General features: G+C 39.7%; 1 protein-coding gene and 1 pseudogene across 3 annotated transcripts in view; both read right to left on the bottom strand.

The window, feature by feature from the left end:
- Positions 1-11015, bottom strand: LOC146463526 (cyclin-dependent kinase 7-like; annotated as a pseudogene). Its single transcript, XR_014856901.1, has 10 exons — positions 10951-11015; positions 10400-10434; positions 9253-9320; positions 8528-8591; positions 8138-8154; positions 5674-5764; positions 4763-4881; positions 4204-4288; positions 3240-3305; positions 1-2180 (listed from the first exon to the last, which is right to left on the bottom strand). The product of XR_014856901.1 is annotated as a cyclin-dependent kinase 7-like (transcript).
- A 2855-nt stretch (positions 11016-13870) lies between these two features.
- The window catches only part of LOC146463517 (uncharacterized), a 71984-nt gene continuing 63970 nt past the window's right edge, over positions 13871-21884 (bottom strand). For both annotated transcript variants that reach the window (XM_085084289.1, XM_085084290.1), the window contains 3 exons: positions 17354-20568; positions 16493-16530; positions 13871-15506 (listed from right to left, as the gene is read on the bottom strand). In XM_085084289.1, the coding sequence (XP_084940415.1) occupies positions 15478-15506; positions 16493-16530; positions 17354-20568 (3282 nt within the window). In that variant the 3' untranslated portion in view covers positions 13871-15477. The remainder of the gene's footprint in view (positions 15507-16492; positions 16531-17353; positions 20569-21884) is intronic.

The raw sequence follows: 21884 nt of genomic DNA, 5'->3' as shown, positions 1-21884 counted from the left end.
TTCTCTTAGATAACTTAAAGATGATGGGCAGGGAACTGTTTACGTATTCCTTCAGGGATCCTTCTCGTCTAAAGGGAGCTATCATTTAATAGATTGTCTGTGCAAGTTGACGCACAGAAAATTCCGTTGAAATGAAGAACGCATGTGCAATGCAGGTGAACTCCTCAACCGAGACACTGGTCGAGGGACGGCAACCTCTACTGCTCCCGTTAGGAATACAATGCAGATAACGATTTAAGGAAAATTCCACCGCGTGCGGGGAAACCGACGCGTCACCTTCTATGGCAGTGACGACAAATAAGCGAAGTCCATAGCTCGCTACCGCGTGCGGGGGAACCGACGAAGTTTCACTTTCAACATGAACAAACAATGGCGATGAATTGATTAGAAAGATGTATCCCAGAAACTAACTGGATTTATACTTTAAAGTGGGTTGTCCAGCTGAGAGTCTGAATAACTAAAGCTTTAGAGCACGGTATTGGATAAATCAATTTTACGCGGCTGTTTCCAATGCCGACTGTCTTCGATGGATTTTTCGTAAAGGAATGAAGAGTGCTCATATAGAACTATGCTTTTGAACACTTAAAAAAGACGAGCATCTCTTTTCTTGAAAATTGTTACAGAAAATAGATTCCAGTGTATTGTGTAGGGTTTATTTCTTGGGTGCAACATTGCAAATGAATGCAAATTAACGCATGCGCACAACATTTGTGCTCGTAGCGCACCAATGTTACCACAGGAAACCCATGTTCTTATTGACAAAAGATTTCACAGTTGAACTGATACCTTTACAAAGAGGAAGCAACTTATAAAACTTTCGTATCTTTAAATTTAATATCACTTTAACTCAACTAATTTTTTCGTTAATTCTTAATATGTTCAACGAGAAGCAGAAATATCTAGGACCCTCTTTCAGACAAATACCCGTAAAAATTTCCGAAGGAGGGCTTACCTTGCTGTTAGAAGCCAATCTCTAAGGCAAGCCTTGTTGCACTCAGGTTTAAAATTCATTTTCCGTCAAGTTTTGCGACTACTTTTATAATTTGCAATAAACAATTTTTCAGGATCTTAAATTGGGATATCCCTTAATCTCGATCGTAATATACAAAGCTAATGGAAGTTATAGCTCTTCCATAGAACGATCCCTCTGAAAGCGTCTTAAAATCCACCGCGACAATTTTAACTGTGTAACTTAATCGCTGTGGCGGCAGCGCAGATGATGTCCCTGATAGAAGACACGGACGAATAATTAGTTAACAATCGTAGCATTTCAATCTCGGGGAATGTAATTCAATTCGCAGAAAACCGGGAAAAATCAGTCCATCAACGCCATAACTAGCTTAGTTCCCAGGCCGATCAGGCGGGGTCTTTATATCAGGCCTTGGTTCTATATTTGCGCGCTGACGTCTTTAAACCCACTTTAGCGTCCACTACTTGATACAAAACTCGACTGTGAACTTCGCTTCCTCGGGTATCTCCCGTAAGGGAACAAATAGTGTGACTCATGTTAAACCTTTCAAAAAGCTTTAAATTTTAAGCGTTGACGCATTGTAGACGTGACTGACTTGAAAGCGCATTTAGTAGTCATGTTCCTAGTGACCTGGCCTTTGAATAAAAGCGAGGCTAGTGTTGCCTTTTTGAGTGCGGTGTGATTGGTCAATTTTACGGGCCGAATTTCACTGTACGGCCCGCTAAACTTCAACTATTTTCCTTTCCTGCAAACCCGATTAACCTCAGAGATATAAATAGAGAATAAATCTCTTACTAACCCCGTTTTCTTGGTCTGTACTGTAAGTTACGAATCCTCGTTTTTTCCTTTATTTTTTTCTTTTTCCTCGCTTTTACGATATCCATAAATCAACGGGATAAAACTCGGTCCGTAACTTACAGTAGGGACCTCCAGCTCGGTTAGTAAGAGGTATATAAAGAAGCTAAAAGAGCTGTTCTAATGCTAAGACGTTCCTTTTCATAACAGAAAATGAAAATCACGCATTCGATTCTTTCAATTATAAATAATTATTGAATGTTATAACACTGAGTCCCATCGCAGTAAAACGTTAAAACCTCTTTCTCTTTGCAGCCGGCATCTGTTGTGCTGAGAGCTTTCTTTCAAGTTCGGCAACCTTGCCCTTCAGTGTGGTGATTTCCTTTTGTGCCTCGGCTTTGGCAAATTGGAGTTTCTGAACATGAGACAAACCGAAAATATGTTTTAAAATATTGCTACGGACCTTGACTGGAGTAACGAGTTGACAATAGAGTACGATGTTTTGCAATCACGATTCGGCTCGTTTTAGGAAAACCGGCCCTTTAACATTTGTTATGGCTAAAAGCAACGTACGATAAAGAAAGAAAGCAACAGCCTAAATATATGTATCTCCCGAATGTTCCTATGCCTCATTGGCAAAATCAGGGGCCAATTTAACAAATCGTTTACACTTGTGACCTAACCAACAATCTGGGCCAAACACGCGCATGCATGCCCTCCCTTAAGGTACCAAAAATAAATAAGCGCCCCTGGTGGTAAATCAAATTACGGTGTCGTGCATACGTGCGGTGCTATCACCAGTATACACAGACTGCTGATTACTTTTTATACCCACTTCAAATGGTGGTGTTCTCTTAATTTTTTCCTCAAGGAAAAAGGACACAAATCTTCCAACATCTCACAAACTGAGTGGATTCTAACTTATTATTGCTTATTCATTAAAATTACACCAGCGATTTGTCGGTTTTTGGAACAAATAACGTCCATAACATGTCCTTCACTACTTTTGTTAGACCTAGTTCATCAAATCTTTGCCTCTACAAAAATTCCAACCTATTCAGGCTAAACACAAAAACTAACACAGTACTTGGAACTTAGGAAAAAAGAAATAAGCCGGCCGTTTCGGGGAACATGCCATAGTTATATTGTAACCTTGTAATCAACAAGAGGCGGATCTGTATGTTTCACCCCAACAAAATTTGGACCCCCGCTCCGTTCCTGCGGTCAATTTAATAAAACGTTTACACTTGTAGTTTGCAAGTTGGAGCTTTTGTCTGACATACGCACACAAAAAGAAACTCAATGAAAACTGCGCAGATTTGTCAGCTAGTAATTCCTAAGCCGAGATATGGGCTAATATATCAAGGTCAAGATAAAAGTTAAGAGCCTCATTTGTAAAATACACTTTGGCAACTCAAAATGCACATAATTACATTTTTCGGCCAAATGTTATAAATATCCTTATTTAGCTTACCTTTCTAAACATGTCACCCTGTGTCTTGGCGCAGTTTTTTTAAAGCTTTAGTAATTTTGCGCCGTACTGAAAATTGAACAAACGAAAGCCGATGAGCTCCACAATTATTGCAATTACTTTACCAAGGAGCTTCTAGCTCACCAGGTATTGTTTTGATTGTCAAAAACGCGAAAATTTTGAATTCAGAGTATCGCTCGTTCTCTAAAACATAGGAAGTTTAAGAAGCTACCTGACGGCTACGGCAACGAGAACGTCACAAAACAATAAAACAACGTGCGTTATAAATTTTCATACTTTCTTCGCCGTCCTCGGCCAAACAACGACGTGAAATGACCAAATTTAAGGTTTTGTGTAGAACGTGAGCACACGACGGTAACTTTTTATTCTCTGTGTCATCTTGAACGCCGTTCCCTCCTCTTCTGTTACTGGATAGTTCGGCCACATTGTACAAGTGTAACGAATTGGAATAATCACAAAGTCGTACAAGTATAAACGCGAACTTAAATTTTCAAGCAATGTTTTCGTTGCCATTGCCGTCGTCTCTACTTACTAAAATTTCTGTAGACTGGCCACAACAACAAACAACTGAACAATTAAGCAAGAGGATTAAAGCATAATTCTTCAATCACTAAAAATGCAAGTGTAAGTATGTTGGAATGAGCTGTGGGCAGAGTAGATTGGGTTTTTGAGCAGCTATTTCTATATTTTGAAGTAATCACTCACCGGCCATGATTCCTCAGATGGCGTACCAAGAGTTTCAAATATTTTGCTTAGTTAATCTAAATCAGAGCTGCCAGGTAAGAATGGAATGGAACCTTACTAAAAATGAGACAAATGAGACAACAATGTAGATATCTTAAGTTAGCTAACACTGAAGGCAGTGAATTGTCAAGGATACAGAAAAGTCACATACTGATCAAGATAGAAGTACATGTAAAGTATTAATGTGATGAATATTACGTACCCGAAGGATACATCCAACAGCCCACATATCAACACCTGTACCATATATCCAAGCTCTAAATAACAGTTCTGGAGGGCAATACCACCTATACATTAACAAACAGAAAGTTTTTAAGAATGAGTCCTAACATCTGGATTGCAAGCAAATGGTAACTTTGCAGCATTAAAACTTTACTAAAAATTAATTTGGGGTTACACTCAGCAAAAAGGGCAATTGACCTGAACTTCAACATGAAGAATTCATACTATCATAGTTGATAAAAGGCAATGACAAACCTCTTTGTTATACATTGTACATTTTTGTTAGCATTTTGGCCTTGAGCCACAATAGATTTTGAAGTGTGTTGGAGCAACTGACCAATAGGGCCCTTTCTGTTAAGATATTCAAAGGTGATGTGAACGTTAAAACAAAAAATTGTGTACAGTCGTGGCCCTTCCGACATTTGTAGTACCATTGTTGTCATAGCAAGGTTTCATAACCAGTCCCTCAATTAACTATGATGCTAACAACTCTTCACTAATTCAAGTTTTCACATACACCACAAAAAGAACCTTCTCACCTTGTCACCACTTGATGTGTATAAACCTTAGTTGGACTTCCAAAAGATCTGGCAAGTCCACAATCTCCAATCTTCAGCACACCTTTATCATCAATCAGCAAGTTGTTTGGTTTTAAATCCTAGCAGCATGAATAACAACTGAAATATTTATCAGAAAACCAACAGACAATGACATAAACAAAAACAAAAAAGTAGTGCAGAAACTACAGATTGTCACCTGTTGTGTTCACAGTCCCGGGCTCCGCCCTGAGATTCAACTTGATATCCTTACCCTTAAAGGGCCCTAGTCAGCCACACCTTTGTTTTTGTTTATATGCGAGAGTTTGGCTATTATATTTAATTGGAAGCATGTCGAAATGAACAAAATCACTGTGAAACTACTAAAGATAATGAAATATACTTTCAGGAACACAACTTACAGTAAAGCAATAAGATTTCGCTTCACCATGAAAAATCAATAATTTCGATGGCATCGAAAATGGCGGAGGCTGACTAGGGTCCTTTAAACATTCCAACTTTTACTGACAGAAATGCTATCTGTTTCATAATTACTATATATACATAAAACAAAACTGTACCCCTTTTTTGTACCTGAAATATAAGCCAAGTTCTCAAATGGTTCCAGAAGCAAGGCTAATCTTTGCATTACAATCTCTGCCCTTTCTAATTTACTTGATTTAATTGCCGCTAGCCTTCGAATTCCAGTTGACATTCTATTTTTGGCACCCTTAAGTAATAAAAATTTTAAATTTTGGACTGGTATGCCAATAGGCCCCCTTTTCGGGCAGAGCCTTTCCATATACCCAACTATATGGAGTACTGCTCTTCCCTCCTCGGCATTGCAAGAATATTATTGATGTGCACATGCAGTCATGGATTTACTAGAAGTTTGGAACAAGGGTTTAGCTTACCCTGTGAAGAATCCAGACCTTGTAATGTCATGATGACATAGCTTTTTATGTTTGCAGGACTTAATACAAGACTTGTATCTTTTATCATAACCTGAGACAGAAACACTCAGCAGTTATTGATAGGACATCACACCCAATGAAATGTACAGTGCAGGCCAGAATTAAGCGAACCAAAACATACGCGTAAAACGCGTCTGCTGCGGACGCGTATACGCGTCTAAAAATCTGCAGATGCGCGTCTAGTCAGACGCATTAGTATGTATGAGCTAGCTCATTGTTTTCGTATTGTTGATCTTTCATTGTTCTTTTGAATTGCCTGGGAAAAGCCTTTCAGAGGGGTTTGACAAAGTATGACTACACTTGTCGACTTTCTTGTAGAACCGGCACAGCACAAGAACAACTCCATGTTGTTGAGCGCATGGAAGAACTTAATGCACTTGTCATCGGCTTCCCCGAGGGGGGGGACCCCGGGCTGATGTGGGGGAATACGGGGACTTTATGGGGACTTTGCAACAAATTTCTTCCCTTGTGGTGGGGGAAATGCGGGGACTTAGATTTTTGAATGCCCTACTCTCGGGGAAAATATGGGGACTTCGCTTATGTTCAACTGAGAGGAGATTGGGGACGATTTTTGTTCGCTCGATCGATGGCGAGATGGCGGAGGAGAACAAGAAGGTATGTTTTAAAATCCATTGTTTTTAAAAGTACGAAAAAGTAGACATTTTCAATTTCGCATTGTGCTTAGAAGCAGAAAATGAACGTGATGATATTTCATAAGGTTTTTATTAATGTTTGCCGAACCATATATATTTGTCATTAATCCTTTTCGGGACAAATTTAGAACAGCGTACAAATTGTTAAGGATAGAAAAAGCTAATTTTTTTAAAATATTCACAAGAATGTTAATTTCTGAAGCATCACAGCAACTGTTCAGAGTACTCAGGAAACTTAAGGACGTTGTGTTTAGAAGCAGCAATGAACCATCATGATAGTGTGTTTTCCCTTGTTCTTCATCGGTACTGATTGAAAAGTTGAAATTTTCACCATACTGCGCATGTACAGTAAGAGGAGTGATTTATAGCAACTTATGGAGTATTCGAGAAAAAATAATTAAAGTTCAGTTTTCATCAGAATGCAAAGTCCGAATGTTTGCTGACTGTTTAAAGAACCCAAATAAAGTTCTGAAGTGCATCTTCAAATCCAGTTGGGTTCGCCAAATACTGGGGACTTTGCAAGAAACAAATCCCGCACAGGTGGGGAAATACAAGAACTTTGAAATACACAATTAGCAAAGTCCCCATATCAGCCCGGGGTCCCCCCCCTCGGGGAAGCCGATGACAAGTGCATTAAATTGTTAAAAAAAAAAACTTGCCCCGAGGCTTACTGTATTTTGCGAAACGAGACGAAATGATGAATAAAATCTGTAGAATTACGGATATCAAGACTACAACAGTCAGACTTCTGTGTATGACATGCTAAAAGAGGAATAAAACGCCGGGAATGCAGTGTTTCTAAATTTAAAGATCTGTACTTTGCGAAACGAGCTCTGCCGCGTACGTAGACCGTGAAAGGATTTAACTCGTTTGTTAATATTTCTAAAGGCTATTCTTATTTATTCCTTGCCGCAATGATGATTCAGGTAGTTCGAGAATAATACAGTATTTGTGGGTAAATCACATAGAGTAAACAAATAAATTACGACCCGGAATAAAATCAGTCAATCCACCAAATGATTTTCAACAGACTTCGCTCCTCTCGCGCGCTTCGGTTCAGATTTGCTGACTTACCGTGAACTTTCCCTCATTCTATCTCAAGCATTTACTATCTCCGGCCGCAAAATGTAATCGTTCAGTTGACTTTAAAGATCCAAGGCAATTCCGTTGGTTAAAGGCTTAAAGTAAAATAGGAAACTTCAATTTTGCAAAATTTAATTCGGGTTTAGTGTGAGCGATAAGATCGATTCCCCGGAACAAACCTAAACGTAAAACACTGAGAGTCTACTGAGTACCGCAACGCTTGATGCATTCCTATATTTACGTTCACTTGGATAAAGCCCTAATAGCAACTTTTGCAAGATTGAAAGCTTCTTCTAATGTTGTAAAACGCTGACAGAAGCCGTCGTTTCGATGTGGTAAGAAACTGCCACGCTGATAACATCGGGAAGATTTCAGTCACGTGCTAGGCAACCAAATTCCTGCACATGTATCAAGTTTCATTCGACAACAACACGATGTACGGAGGTTCTTGTAACGAAAACTGGATGCTTCTTTATTCAATCAACACAGGAGCCACAGTGCCTTTCCAATTAAAGCCAACTTGTGCCATTTTCACCCCTTCGAAGAAACCTCGTAACGCTCTCTTTCGAGTCACAATGTGCGTGTAATATTTGAAATAACTGAAGGCATAACTCGAAACACTCACCTATCATTTACGAGTTCGCGCACAGAGCGCTTTGGTTTCGAACTTGTAAGTAGTATTCGACTAATTAGCTTAGATTTACATTTTCTATAACATACGATGTATTCAATATCGGCTGGGGGTGGTTTTTAAAGCCGCCAGTGTTTACGAAGCGGATAAGATTCGAAATATGAAAGCTGTCGCTCGCTGATTTCATAAAATGCTAATTTTGTGTTTGTTGTCAACCCGTTGAAGTCTTTTGTTTTGTTTGACAATACCACACAAAAAGAACTTACGGCGATGAATAACAATGGCAAAAACGCGCACATTTAGACGCGTCTAAAAATACGCGCATACGCGTTTTTGCTGCGTATAAAACGCGTCTGCGTAGTTCGCGTAATTCTGGCCTGCACTGTACCATGTATTAAAATATATTGCAAATTCAAGTCACCTAAACTAAAGTTACCTCAAGATCTAAACACAAGACAAACGTTGGATCTGTGACCAAACAAATCAAGAAGCTAAGAAGAAAAGAAACAGTAATGCTTAAAATTGCTTCATTAGTTTAGTACCCACAGGATTGTTAGTAACAGTTAATGCACAAACTATCACTGAAAGTAGTTATGTACTTTCACCTATCTTGTGAAAATATTAACCAGTTTAGTTTTTATTTTTCTGTCTCAGAGTCATAACCATAATCTGGATACACAGCAATAAAAATCAATAGTTCTGGTTTTAAACTTTCAAACCAAAACAGATTTAGACCATAAATTATAAATATATGCAAGTTTCGGGCACCTAATAGGGAAGAGGATGAATTCATGAGTGAAGAGTGTAGGACACAAGCACTAAGTGCAAGTGAAGGAAAACAGGGGAGGGGAGGGTAGGATGCCCACTTTTCCAATCTTGCATTTGCATCCTCCCCTCCCCCACTTTTGACACCTACTACAAAGGCTACTACCAGTATTTAGTTACTGTTTCTTTAATTCACACAATAAATAAAAAAAAAGATATTATACTCACGACAATATGCCTACCTTTTAATGACTCAGCTAAAATGGTTATGCAACCATCAATGTGAATTGTTTTCCATCATTTTTTTTTTTGTTTATAGAATGTATTTTACACTTCTGACAATGTCCATGGTGGGTCCCACCTCTCAATAACCTTTCTATTACCTACCCCAATTATGTTAAGATGTCTGAGTTCCTGTAGAAGCTTGATTTCACGAAACGCAGTTCTGTTAATTCCTACAAATAAGACCACCATATAAGCCTGGTTACCGACTATTTTCTCGTTTAAACGCTGGACCCCGATTTAATGCCGGCTTCGTATAAACGACGGGTCAAAACTGCCGATTTTTTAAATAAAGGCCGGGTGCGATTTACCGGGGCATGGCGTTTGATCGGGGTCCCAGCGTTTATTAGGAGTCGAGGTCATAAGGACTGGTTAACAAGTAAATAATAACCTGTTGAATGGCACTGTTACGACATACTAAGTATGGTATGCTGTTTTGGTATTTTAATAAACGTTTAAAGGGAAAATACTGGCTTAACATAACTGGGATAGTTGCTGCACAGCGAAATAAAATATAGCAATGTATCCGTGTTTGTGTTGTATTATTGACGAACTTTCTTTCTTGTGTAGTAGTGCGCACTGTCGTTCGAATCACAAGGATCCCTCCAAACTGCCACTAGGTTTCCGAGGATCGGTAATAATAAATCAACCTGGAAAAATGACTGAAAATCACATTTCATTAATAAACGCCAGACCCCGATTAAACGCCAGCCTCGAAAAAACACCGGGTCATTACGTATACTGCTCAATTTTAAGTGCATGCCGGAGAAAATACAGTAACTGCAAAAAAGTAGCAGTGGGTTCAAACATCATACTGTATCCCTGTCCTTTGAATATCAAATAGTCATTTTTGTCATGTCTCACAAAGGATCGTTGATGACCGCAACAAAACCCCAAAGTATTCTCTACACAGATAATTTACAAGTTTTTGTTCACAGACCAATGGACACATGACAAACAGCAATCATGAAAAAAGTTTCAGTTCAAAAATACATAAATGATTAATTTAGATGTCTTACAATCTAACATATGTTATAGTGATGACTGGTAAAAATAATAATAAACTAACTGTTAACCGATAAGCACAATCCAGAGAAACATCTATTTATATTGTTTTTGTATTTTAATTGTTATTGTTATTATTATTATTATTGTTGTTGTTGTTATTGTTATTGTTATTGTTATTATTATTATTATTGTTGTTGTTGTTGTTGTTGTTGTTGTTATTATTATTATTATTATTATTACTGACCATCTTTCGCTTTACTCCTTTTGCCCAAGTTTGATCTGTAAATTAAAGAAACATTACAATAAAATTTACATAGCTTAGGACATACAGAATCCAGGCAAATCACCAGCTTCCATCAACAATAAGCCAGTGTACAAGTATACTGCATCCAAGCCAGCTGGTAGAATATTTCTACCAGCGCTGGCTTGGATGTAGTATATGTAAAACAATTTGTTTTATAGACCCCCGGGGGTATAGATAATCAAACTCATTGAAATTCTGCAGCTGATCAGCAAGATGAGATATCACATGACCAAACAAAAGCCCTTTCATATAATTTAAACAAAAACAAAAAAAAGACATGCCAAATAGTGAAAAAAATTGATTAGCTGCCAGCTATAGATGGAAGTACTTCCATGCATGTTGTATAATAATTTTACCTTCTTCACTGCTACAATTGAATGAGTTTCCTGATCTTCGGCTTTATACATCGTCGCAAACTGCCCAAAAATTATCTCTTTTAGAATATAAAACTATTGGATCAATCAATGAACCTCAGATATTATTGCATTTACCTGTCCTTCGCCCAAGAAGTCAATCGCCTTGCAACGTTTTGAACTTCCCTCCATTTTGTTTTCATGATATGGGCTGTGGTGGGCCTGAGTACTAGCAGATCACTTTAGAGCCCAGTGCCCAGGACGAGCCAAACTCGTCTCCAGAGCCCGCGCGTAATTGTTAGGTTCGCTATGTTTCTGTCATTTCTTATAGGTCGCTTTGTTCGTAACTATTTACTTCATGCTTATCTTTCCATAGGAATTTGAAATTTAACTGATTTACCTCTTTTATGATATCTTCAGGAATGGGCAACATAGTGTGTATAAACAAATTTTGGTAGAAGCAAGAGCCAGTACGCACAAGTAGAGAGAAGAAGTAGCAAATCACTTTAGGGCTTTTCGTCGTGGAGCAACTCCCAGCTAATTAACTCACCCTACGTTTATTGTTCTTTATGTGAATACGTTTCTTCATTTAGCAGATTTTGGTCTAGTCTCCCACATGAGCAGCTTTGAGCTGGAAAAAAATTCCACCCAGGGGTCCTCTTAATATTGTACGCGATGGGTCATCGTATGCCTGGAAATGTAACATGAAACAGCCACAGTTTATTGCAGTCACGCAGTTTCATCTTGCGCTTTCGAGACAAACTCGTGGCTTGCGACGCGCAGTGTTTTCCGGAGTGGTATTGTATGATATATTTTCCACGGTCAACTGCCGATTTTGCCATTGGTTTGCCTTCGTTTTCGTAACATTTCCCAGCCCAGACTGTCACAAAGGAATGGAATTTTTTGTATTTATCGATAATTTCGGCGGGCAGCAATTTAATTTATTGAATAACAGCAGACCACTTCCTCTGCTCGAGGATTGATCTTTATACATGCATATTCGACTTGGTAAGTTGTATCTACCATAAAGCCGAGGAAAATAGTTCTTGGGTCATTCGTTTTTATTTTCTTCACCTGGGAATGCGATGCTCAGATAAATCGACGCCAGCTTCGATAAAATAATGTACTTGTGAATTGTCGCAACTTTCTCTGTCTTTGAATTTGGCTAACAAATTTCCTCTCAGCATTTAACGCAAGTATCATAGGATTGAAATCTCGAAAAGCAACGTATGCGTTTAGGAATTATAACGATATTTTGGAAGGATGTACCTCTTCAGACCATTGCCGAGAGTCGAAGTCTTGTTGAATCTTTGTTATTATGGCGGGAAACTGATCGAGGTTGGGAAACTCGCGCGTATTTGTCATGGATTCACGATCATATAAAAGGGAGGCAAGGCATTGGTGAGTAGTGAAATTTGTAAATAGGCTATATCAATTTTAAGATTCTGTTTTTTGAACTTATTGTATTGCATAGCTTGGCTCTTAGTCATTTATTTACTGCACTGTTTTCATCTACCGCGCGCCACATTAATTCAACCATCACCGCGCGATATTAATCCTGTTCTGCTTTACTTGGGTAGTCAGTTTTTACTGAACTGTTGTTATCTGTCGAGCAGACTGCTTTACTTGGGTAGTCAGTTCTTCCCAGAACTGTTGTTATCTGTCGAGCAAACTGCTTTACTTCGGTGGTCAGTTCTTTATTAAGCTGTTGTTATCTGTCGAGCAGAACATTAACCGGCTAACCTCGCGCTATGAACACTAACTTAGGTTCTACTTTAGCTTATCGAGCAGAATGCTCTGCTTCCACTAATTAATACCAATTCTGCTCTACTTGGGTAGTCAGTTTTCTTTTCAGTGAGCTGTTGTTATCTGTCGGGCAGGATATTGATCTAGCTTACTGTGATATTCTGCTTTGTAATATTTTGCTTCTGCGTTGCGCATAGCTCCTCTGTCGAGTACAAATGTAATATACAGTAACACTGCTTTGTAGTCCCAATTCTTTATAACTCTTTGTGAGAGGAATACCAACCTCGCACTCCAGTTTATCAACTATTCCTTTTTTCTTCCACTTTAGGGACGTCCGAGTGCAACGCGCGGAGGCGATCACTTGCTTTGTATCATCAATGTACAATTGTATCACTTTTCTTTCTTTTTTCTTTTGTGGAAAAAAGACTCCGAATTTTGTTTAATGTAATTAGAACGTTCACAAAAACAGTGTCTAGCGCGGCTTGTGCTACAATAAATATTGCTACATTTTGTGCAGTAAATAAATGTCCCAAACTCTGTTCCGCGATTCTACTGCTTTTGGCAGGAATTGTTTGCGTTTGTTGTTTGATTCGATGTTCTTTTAAAATGCAAAATCGCCCAGTTGCCTATTTTTAGTGGTTCATATTATATTAAGTCTGTGCCCTGGAGTTACTATTCAAGCAAAATAACCATGTCTTACAAAAAGCGTAAGAACCGTCGTTACTTGTTACCGTTCGCGTGGATAAAACGAAAGCATTCCTCGCGCGTTCGATCTGCACAAACCACGATGTCTGGGATTTTGTTTCTCTCTGTGTGACTGCTGGAACTCCGCACGTGTGAAAAAAGACCATTCCGACCATGAATTATAACACGCAAAGGTGCAAAACGGTTTCTCTTGTTGCAGTTAATGATAAGCCATTAGTGATTTCAACTGACCGTAAGCTCATTAGCACACATTTTTTTCTTCACCTAAGCTCATCATGATATGTGAAAAATTAACGACACCACCAACTAACGACTAAGTTTGGGCAATGTGAGGAACATCCGTAAGGCTTGTATTGGCTCTGAGCCTCCAGCATCAGGCCATTTCATACCAAAACGTTAGATGAGAGGGTGTTTGTTGATGGCAACTCCCCTTCCGAGAAAAGTAGTCTGCAAAGCCCAAACGTGTGAATTACGACTGTCTGTGTACCGTATTTTGCTATAGACTGTTACAGCTGGTGTTGAGTTTTGAACTAAAATGTACCCATCCTCGAAGATGTGGGCATAATAAACGAGGACATATAAAGAGGTTTATAATTAACTATAATGTACAATTCTGATCAAGTATATTAACACTAGCAAGGATTCCGAAGGCTTCCTCTCATCACAGGTTTCACTATAGTCTAAATTCACTAAAATTTTGTTTCACAATCCACCAATCATCACCCGAATTCACAAAATGACACTCTCGCAAAATTTCGTGCTACTGGCCGGTTATTGTACTGTTAGGTTTTGCTTTAACTTGCTCATCTTTTTCTTCTTCACTGTGGAATATATAGCCACTGACAAACACGTTTGTTAACTGAACTTGTTTACTTTGAATATTTCATGATGTTACAATACTTTACATTGTCAAAGGCAAAGGCTGGCGAACGGTCTTTTTTCAAACTAAAAACTGACAAGCGGCGTCTTTTGCAAGGCTAAGAAAGTCTTTAGCTAGCATGAAATTATGAATTTTTTTCTCCACCACCCTTTGCTTTGGTCTGTGGTTTTCACAGCATAAGAGGCCTAAAGTCAAGTTACTAAAGCCACATTAACGAAGAATCAAAACTGCTCTATAGCAACACATTTTCATCGAATTTTCAACTCAGGCCTCGATTAGTGCAAGTATTAAACAACAGTACAAAAGCAACCATACCTTTGAAAATAAGGCAAATACAAGTACACTTACATAACTTTCACCGATCGAGTTAAACTTACAATTATTGCTCAACTACTGCGTATGTACATTAACTGTTGGAGCAGCAGGATTTTGCCTATTTGGGGCGCAATCTGATTGCTTTACGGTAACGTCATTTCCTATTTGGATTGCCCAAATGTTTCCTTTAGATAATCGGAATTTTATCCTGTGTTTGACTATTTTACAAAATTATTAAATAGAAAAAAAGCCCTTGAAGTTATTTACGCAACTTAGAAAGTTGCGAAAAGAAGGTCTAAAAAAAATTTAGACATGAAAGAGATTCGAACCCATAAACTCTGCGATACCGGTGTAGGGAACTACAAACTGAGCTATCAGGCCAACTGGGAGCTGATCACATATTATTGTGAGTTTGTAATATACCCGTGGAGGATGAATAAATGAATATGAAAACCCTCACAGAAAGCTGCTAAGTTGCGTAAGTAACTGCAAGGGTCTTGCTCCTATTCAATCTTTCACCCGCAGTTGAAATTTATGTTTCATATATTCATATTTATGTATACCTGGATTTATGAAAAAATAGCTCCAGAAATATTGGCATATGTTAGTTTTACTTATGAGATTTTAATCTTTTTTTTTTTTTTTTGCATTTTTCTTTTGATTCATAGTCATTAAGTAGAAAGCATACAAAGGTCATTAGCAGACATTTACATGGTTTGTTTTTCAAACCGAAATTTCGGGCAATTTTTGTACAAATATTTTTCCGTTTATACATCGAAATTCTTTGTTTTCGTCCTTTTTTTCTGCTGTAAGGAACAGCCTTGCCGTCTGTAACTTATTATCTCTGAAAACACTGAACATGGTCATAAATGTATTACACAACAACTCTATAACTAGGCTTGTTGCCCGGGTAACAAAATATATTACGTTTTGCAATGCAATAACTGCGGATCTTTGTCATCTTTCATCTACATTATCATCCAACGCTAGGAATATTTCCTGCAGCATCCTTTGGATTATCAGGGTGTTTTGCCTGGCTGTTCTGGAACTTAACAGACATCGTATGATTAAATATTGACATGTGTAATCACAGTATTCAACAAACCCAAATTGCCAAGTACCTCTGCAACTTGTGGTATAGCCCACGGGGGAGAGGGCTACTTCCATAACTTTTATGCTATATAGGTATATGCTGCTGCCAATGGTATATTGTTGAAGCAGTTAGGTCTGGGAAAGGGTAAAGAAGTAGGAGAGTTTTGTTGTAGAATAGGATGTCAATGAGAAAAGTTTGGTTTGAAAAAAGGTCGCGGGAATAAAAATTAAGTCTAGGATGGGGGGGATTTTATGTGTTTGATCTTGAACATGGTTTGGTATAGGATAAAGGTTTCAAAATCCCAGTGGCACATCTCCATCTAAAGCTATTAAAAACTCCACTCAGTGCACACCCTTCCCCCCCCCCCCCCCCCCACCTACTCCCGGGGGATATAACCTTAGTGAAAATCTAAATTCAGTTGAATACTCCCAAAAAAATATACATAGGAGTTTGTTTTCGGAAGGTGTTCGGTTCAGGGCCCCGTTTGCATAAAGCTGACCCCCACACTTTAGTGCATACTTACGAGTTACCCCAAATCTGAGTTGCACAGTGGACAACAAACATATTCTTGTGAACAAAAAAAATTTAAACAACTAAACGTTCTTATATTTTTCCCCATGCTGAGATCAGACCATGTATTAAGTGGTCGCTTATCAGAGGTAAAAACTAGACACATTTTCAAATCATCAGCACCCAAAGTGTCGCTATGTGAGGATTCAACTTTGCGTGTGTGAGTGTGTGTGTGTGTGTGTGTGTGTGTGTGGGGGGGGGGGGGGGGGGAGTGATGTTTTCAATTGTTGACAAGTTGCTGTTTACAAGGGTTGGTCCTACAGGTTTGACTGAATCCTTTTATGATGGTGATTCGGACTGCAGTAATTAACACTGTTTTATTCCCTTGTATGACACATAACGGAAGAAAAGTTCACATTACTGCAACTTACCATCGTCGAAAGTTCTGTCACACTGATCTGAAACATTACTGAAACAAGAAAGAAAATAACACATTTATGACCATCCGTTCAAACCAACAACAACAACAAAAAACCTATAATGAAGGCAACCTTTAGACAGCAGCAAGGACACCACACCGGCTTCGAATTCGATTTCGGGGTATTGTCAAAATCTTACGAATGCTCACAGCACTGAATAATACCAAGGTGGCAGCCACGGATAGCTGCTTTTCCCTTGTCACGACACACACACGTGCCACAAGTGGCCCTGTTATGCGGATCTACTTCTCCATACGCATTGCCGAAGATGATTTTGCAATCCTCAGCCAACAGCTCCCACAACGAGTTTATGGAGATGTAGTTGAAAACGTCACTTGTGGCCACCACTTGCAAGGACAATGTGACGCAGTGGCTTTCGAGTTCCGCTCATGGCCTGGGCATACCACTGCCCTGGTAAAGGGATAGTCACTCGGGAGTGGGGACAAATATTTGGTTTTATTAACAGAGCTGAAGACTTAATTTGGCCACCATAAAGTGAGATATGAGTGCTGACGTTTCGAGTGTTACCCCTTCGCTCGAAATGTCAGCACTCAAATCTTTTTACCATGACAAAATTACCTTATTTACTCGGTTGATAAAAGCAAATATTCATTAATGAAGGCCAGTCACCAGGCTATCAAACTTTAGAATTCGCAGACGAAACTTAAAGATGTACCCATTACGCGAATGAAAGCCGCTCAGCTTTACGCTTCGAATTTGGGGACCTAGGCTGATAGGGCTGAGAGGTTTTCAAATCCTTTAAATTAATAAATATTAAACGGTAACTTTTACAATTAAGCTCAAACAACTTACCTCAAGTGACCAAAATTCAATGTAACGTCATCACCGATCAGAACAAACGGAGCCCAGTATTTAATGTCACTGAAGTTGTCAGATTCCCGCATTTGTTTCATGGTCTGCTGGAGAGCCTTACTGGCACGTTGTCCTTCCGCTAAATGCTCATAAAAGTATCCCATGAACCGCAGAGTAGCTTCGTCACTAATGGCCCACAGTGATGCAAGGACACAACGAGAACCGGCACCCAAGAAAGCACGCGCAAGACCCACCACACCCTCGGCCTTAATCTTCCCTCGGCCGCTATGGCAGCAGCTTAGGACAACCAATCTTGCTCGCAGTTTGGCATTTAACACATCAGCCATAGTCAAAAGGAAGTCTTCCTGTTTGAGTTTTTTCTTGGCCATCGTTGGATTAGGAGACAAGAAAATTTCACCAGTTTCCGCACGGCCATGGGCTGCAATGTGTACCAAGGCCACTGAGTTTAGCCTGCTCAACACTTCAGCTTTTGTTGCCTCTTTTCCAGTCAGAGGTTTGATGTTCAGAATAGCACCGATCATTTCCACCTCCTCTTTGGCAGCCGGAAGCTGCAGGATTCTACTTCCTCTGTAAAGGATACCTTCCACCCATGGATCACCAACAAGCAGTGCACCAGACGTATTGTGGTACCCCTCAGGGCACTCTGCCATTAGCTTCAAACTTGTCAGTGTAGGAACCAGTCGAATTGTTAGCGTTTCAGACAAGAACCTAGAATTTTGGTCCAGAAGTGCAGCATAGGGAACCAAATATAGTGGACCATCAGGAACAATGACAACTTCATCGCTTCGAAGCAGATGTGAAATCGGTTCCAGGACCACGTCGGACAACGCCTTTAAAGCATCGCCTTCGCCTTCAGCAGATGCCTTTGATTTTTCATCGCAATATCGATAGGGAACCTCTTCAGATTCTTCGTCTGCTGGCCCATCCAAAGAGCGATTCTCACACATGACTTTTTTAAAGACTCCAATCTGTTTGTATGTTTCGTGAGTCAGAGACTCCAAACTATCACTGATTTTCTTGTGCTCGAACTGACAAAGATTTCCTTTTTGAAGCACCCAGAAGTTGAGTAAACTGGGGACTTCAGCAAAAAATATTGTTTGCAATGGAAGGTGGCTTGGAATGGAAGAGATTATACTCGTCTTTTCAGCAGACACTGAATGAACTGATTTTACGCCGTACTGTGATTCCATAAGATCCATCAGAGCCTGTGCACGTCCACGCTCAGCTGTAAGAAGCGCCTCCATTGTCTTGTTCTGTTGTAACTGAACAACCCACAACTTGATGTAGCAAGCCTCAAATTGGTTCCGGAAGTCGATTTTCCATCTGTCATTCCATTGAAGAAGACCCCTGAGTTCATCAAATAATCGTACACTACATTTATAAAAATCCTCAGCTGTACAATCATCGTCGAGAAGGTGATCATCACCAAGACACTCATATGCCGTTGCTTCGAGCAATTTGTTTCCAGTTTCTTTAGCGATACTTAGAGCTTGCCGATGGTACTCAATAGCTGTCTTGAAATCTCTACGCCGGAAATAAACAGTTCCAATTTTCTCATAAGCGCTTCCTTCTGAATCTTTGCTACCAACTTCTTTAACGATCCTAAGACCTTGCTGATAGAACTCCAAACTTGCCTTATAGTTACCAAGAGAGAGATAAACAGAACCAAGCCTTAAATGTACAAGACCCTCTGAGAGCTTGTCCCCAACTTCTTTGGCGATATTAAGAGCTCGCTGCAAACACTTGGTAGCTTTCTCATAATCCCCTTCAGACAAGTAAACACTACCAAGCGCATCGTATGTATTTCCTTCTGAAGCTTTGTTTCCAACTTCTTTCATTATACTAAGAGCTTGCTGATGGAACTTGATAGCTGTCTTGAAATCACCAAGAGAGTGGTAAGCAACACCGCGGTTTATATGTACGCTTCCTTCTGAATTTTTGTTCCCAACTTCTTTCATGATACTAAGAGCTTGCTGATGGAACTCGATAGCAGTCTTGAAATCACCAAGAGAGTGGTAAGCAATACCGAGGTTCACATATACAAGTCCTTCTGAATTTTTGTTCCCAACTTCTCTCATGATACTAAGAGCTTGCTGATGGAACTCGATAGCAGTCTTGAAATCACCAAGAGAGTGGTAAGCATTACCGAGGTTCATATATACAAGTCCTTCTGAATCTTTGTTCCCAACTTCTTTCATGATACTAAGAGCTTGCTGATGGAACTTGATAGCAGTCTTGGTATCACCAAGAGAGCGGTAAGCAATACCGAGGTTCGTATATACACGTCCTTCTAAATCTTTGTTCCCAACTTCTTTCATGATACTAAGAGCTTGCTGATGGAACTTGATAGCAGTCTTGAAATCACCAAGAGAGTCGTAAGCATTGCCGAGGCTCGTATATACACGTCCTTCTGAATCTTTGTTCCCAACTTTTTTCATGATACTAAGAGCTTGCTGATGGAACTTGATAGCTGTCTTGAAATCACCAAGAGAGCGGTAAGCACTACCGAGGTTCGTATATGCACGTCCTTCTGAATCTTTGTCCCCAACTTCTTTCATGATACTAAGAGCTTGCTGATGGAACTCGATAGCTGTCTTGAAATCACCAAGAGAGTGGTAAGCAACACCGAGGTTTATATATGCACGTCCTTCTGAATCTTTGTCCCCAACTTCTTTCATGATACTAAGAGCTTGCTGATGGAACTTGATAGCAGTCTTGAAATCACCAAGAGAGTCGTAAGCATTGCCGAGGTTAGTATATACACGTCCTTCTGAATCTTTGTTCCCAACTTCTTTCATGATACTAAGAGCTTGCTGATGGAACTCGATAGCAGTCTTGAAATCACCAAGAGAGTCGTAAGCATTACCGAGGTTCATATATACAAGTCCTTCTGAATCTTTGTTCCCAACTTCTTTCATGATACTAAGAGCTTGCTGATGGAACTTGATAGCTGTCTTAAAATCACCAAGAGAGCGGTAAGCACTACCGAGGTTCATATATACGCCTCCTTCTGAATGTTTGTTCCCAACTTCTTTCATGATACTGAGAGCTTGCTGAAAAAACTCGATAGCCTTCTCGAATTCACCGAGGCGATGGCAAGCAATACCACGGTTCATGTATGACGTTCCTTCCGAACCTTTGCGTTCAAAGTCTTTGGTGATACCACGAGCTTGCTGATGGTACTTGAAAGCAATCTGAAAATCACCAAGAGAGCACAGGCGGACCACCCTCTGTTTGTGTGGTGTAATGACTGTTTTCACGGCAACTTGAGACTTTATATTCACGCGACACCATCGGTTGAAACTTTTTACCTTTATATTGAAATAAAGTTTCAAGGAAATGTTGATTGAGTCATGCGTGGTGTTTTTTTGCTATTCCGAGCCGTAGCAACCTTTCTCTGGCGAGTTTACTTTTCAACAGTGTTGCCGGCCGAAGGCCGGTACTAGAGAAAGGGAGACAAGGTAGGCAAGAACCCGCTGGCTACCGCTATGGGTCGTTACTTCAAACCGGAATTGTCGCAAAATTTGAACAATTCTTGCAGTTTTTTCAACGGCATCCGATTAACTACATATTTCGCAATGTCGTGGCCGAGTTTGGGCTTCATTCGTCAAATTTCCTCCGGGAAAAGCGGAGCTCTAGTTCTCCAGGTAGGTTTCAAACTATGATCTGTAGCAAAGTCAGGGACCAAAGGAATTCTAAGCATGCAGTCCGTCAGCCAAATTTAAAATGGACTGCATGCTTAGAATTCCTTTGGTCCCTGACTTTGCTACAGATCATAGTTTGAGACCTACCTGGAGGACTTGAGCGCTGCTTTTCTCGGAGGAAATTTGACGAATGAAACCCAAACTCGCCCACGACATGGCAAAATATGTAGTTAATCGGATGCCGTTGAAAAATCTGCAAGAATTTTTCAAATTTTGCGACAATTCCGGTTTGAAGTAATGACCCATAGCAGTCGCCGGCAGGGTTCTTGCCTGCCTTGTCTCCCTTTCTTTAGTACCGGCCTTCGGGCCGGCAACACTGTTGAACACTCAACAGTAAACGCGCCAGAGAAAGGTTTCTACAGCTCGGAATGGCAAGAAAACACCACGCGTGACTAAATCAACATTTCCTTAAAAAACTTAATTTCAACATAAAGGTAAAACTAAAAGGCGACTTTAAATACCTCTACTCAGTAAAAATTTCAACCGATCGTGTCGCGTGAATATAAGTCTCAAGTTGCAAACAGTCATTACACCACACAAACAGAGGGTGCTCGGCCTGTGAAGAGAGTGGTAATAATTAATAAGGTTCACATACGGCTTTTCTACTAACTATTTGCTTTCAACAGATTGATTCCTTGCAACCTCGTTCCCAGGGTCTCTCTTCTTCCCGATTCTTTGTCGCACGTTCTTGACGTGATGTGTATCGTATTTTTCGTAATTCCCAATGTAAGACGTCATGTAACGTTTCTAATTTTGGTTGTAAAATACATAGGGGAATGGTTTAGCGATGTCATGCAAGGAAATAA

This window comes from Pavona decussata, unplaced genomic scaffold (genome assembly GCF_977016875.1).
Source record: "Pavona decussata unplaced genomic scaffold, jaPavDecu1.1 SCAFFOLD_175, whole genome shotgun sequence".
Taxonomy (NCBI): domain Eukaryota; kingdom Metazoa; phylum Cnidaria; class Anthozoa; order Scleractinia; family Agariciidae; genus Pavona; species Pavona decussata.
The sequence above is the reverse complement of the archived record's forward strand: the minus strand, read 5'-3'. Positions and strand labels throughout refer to the sequence as shown.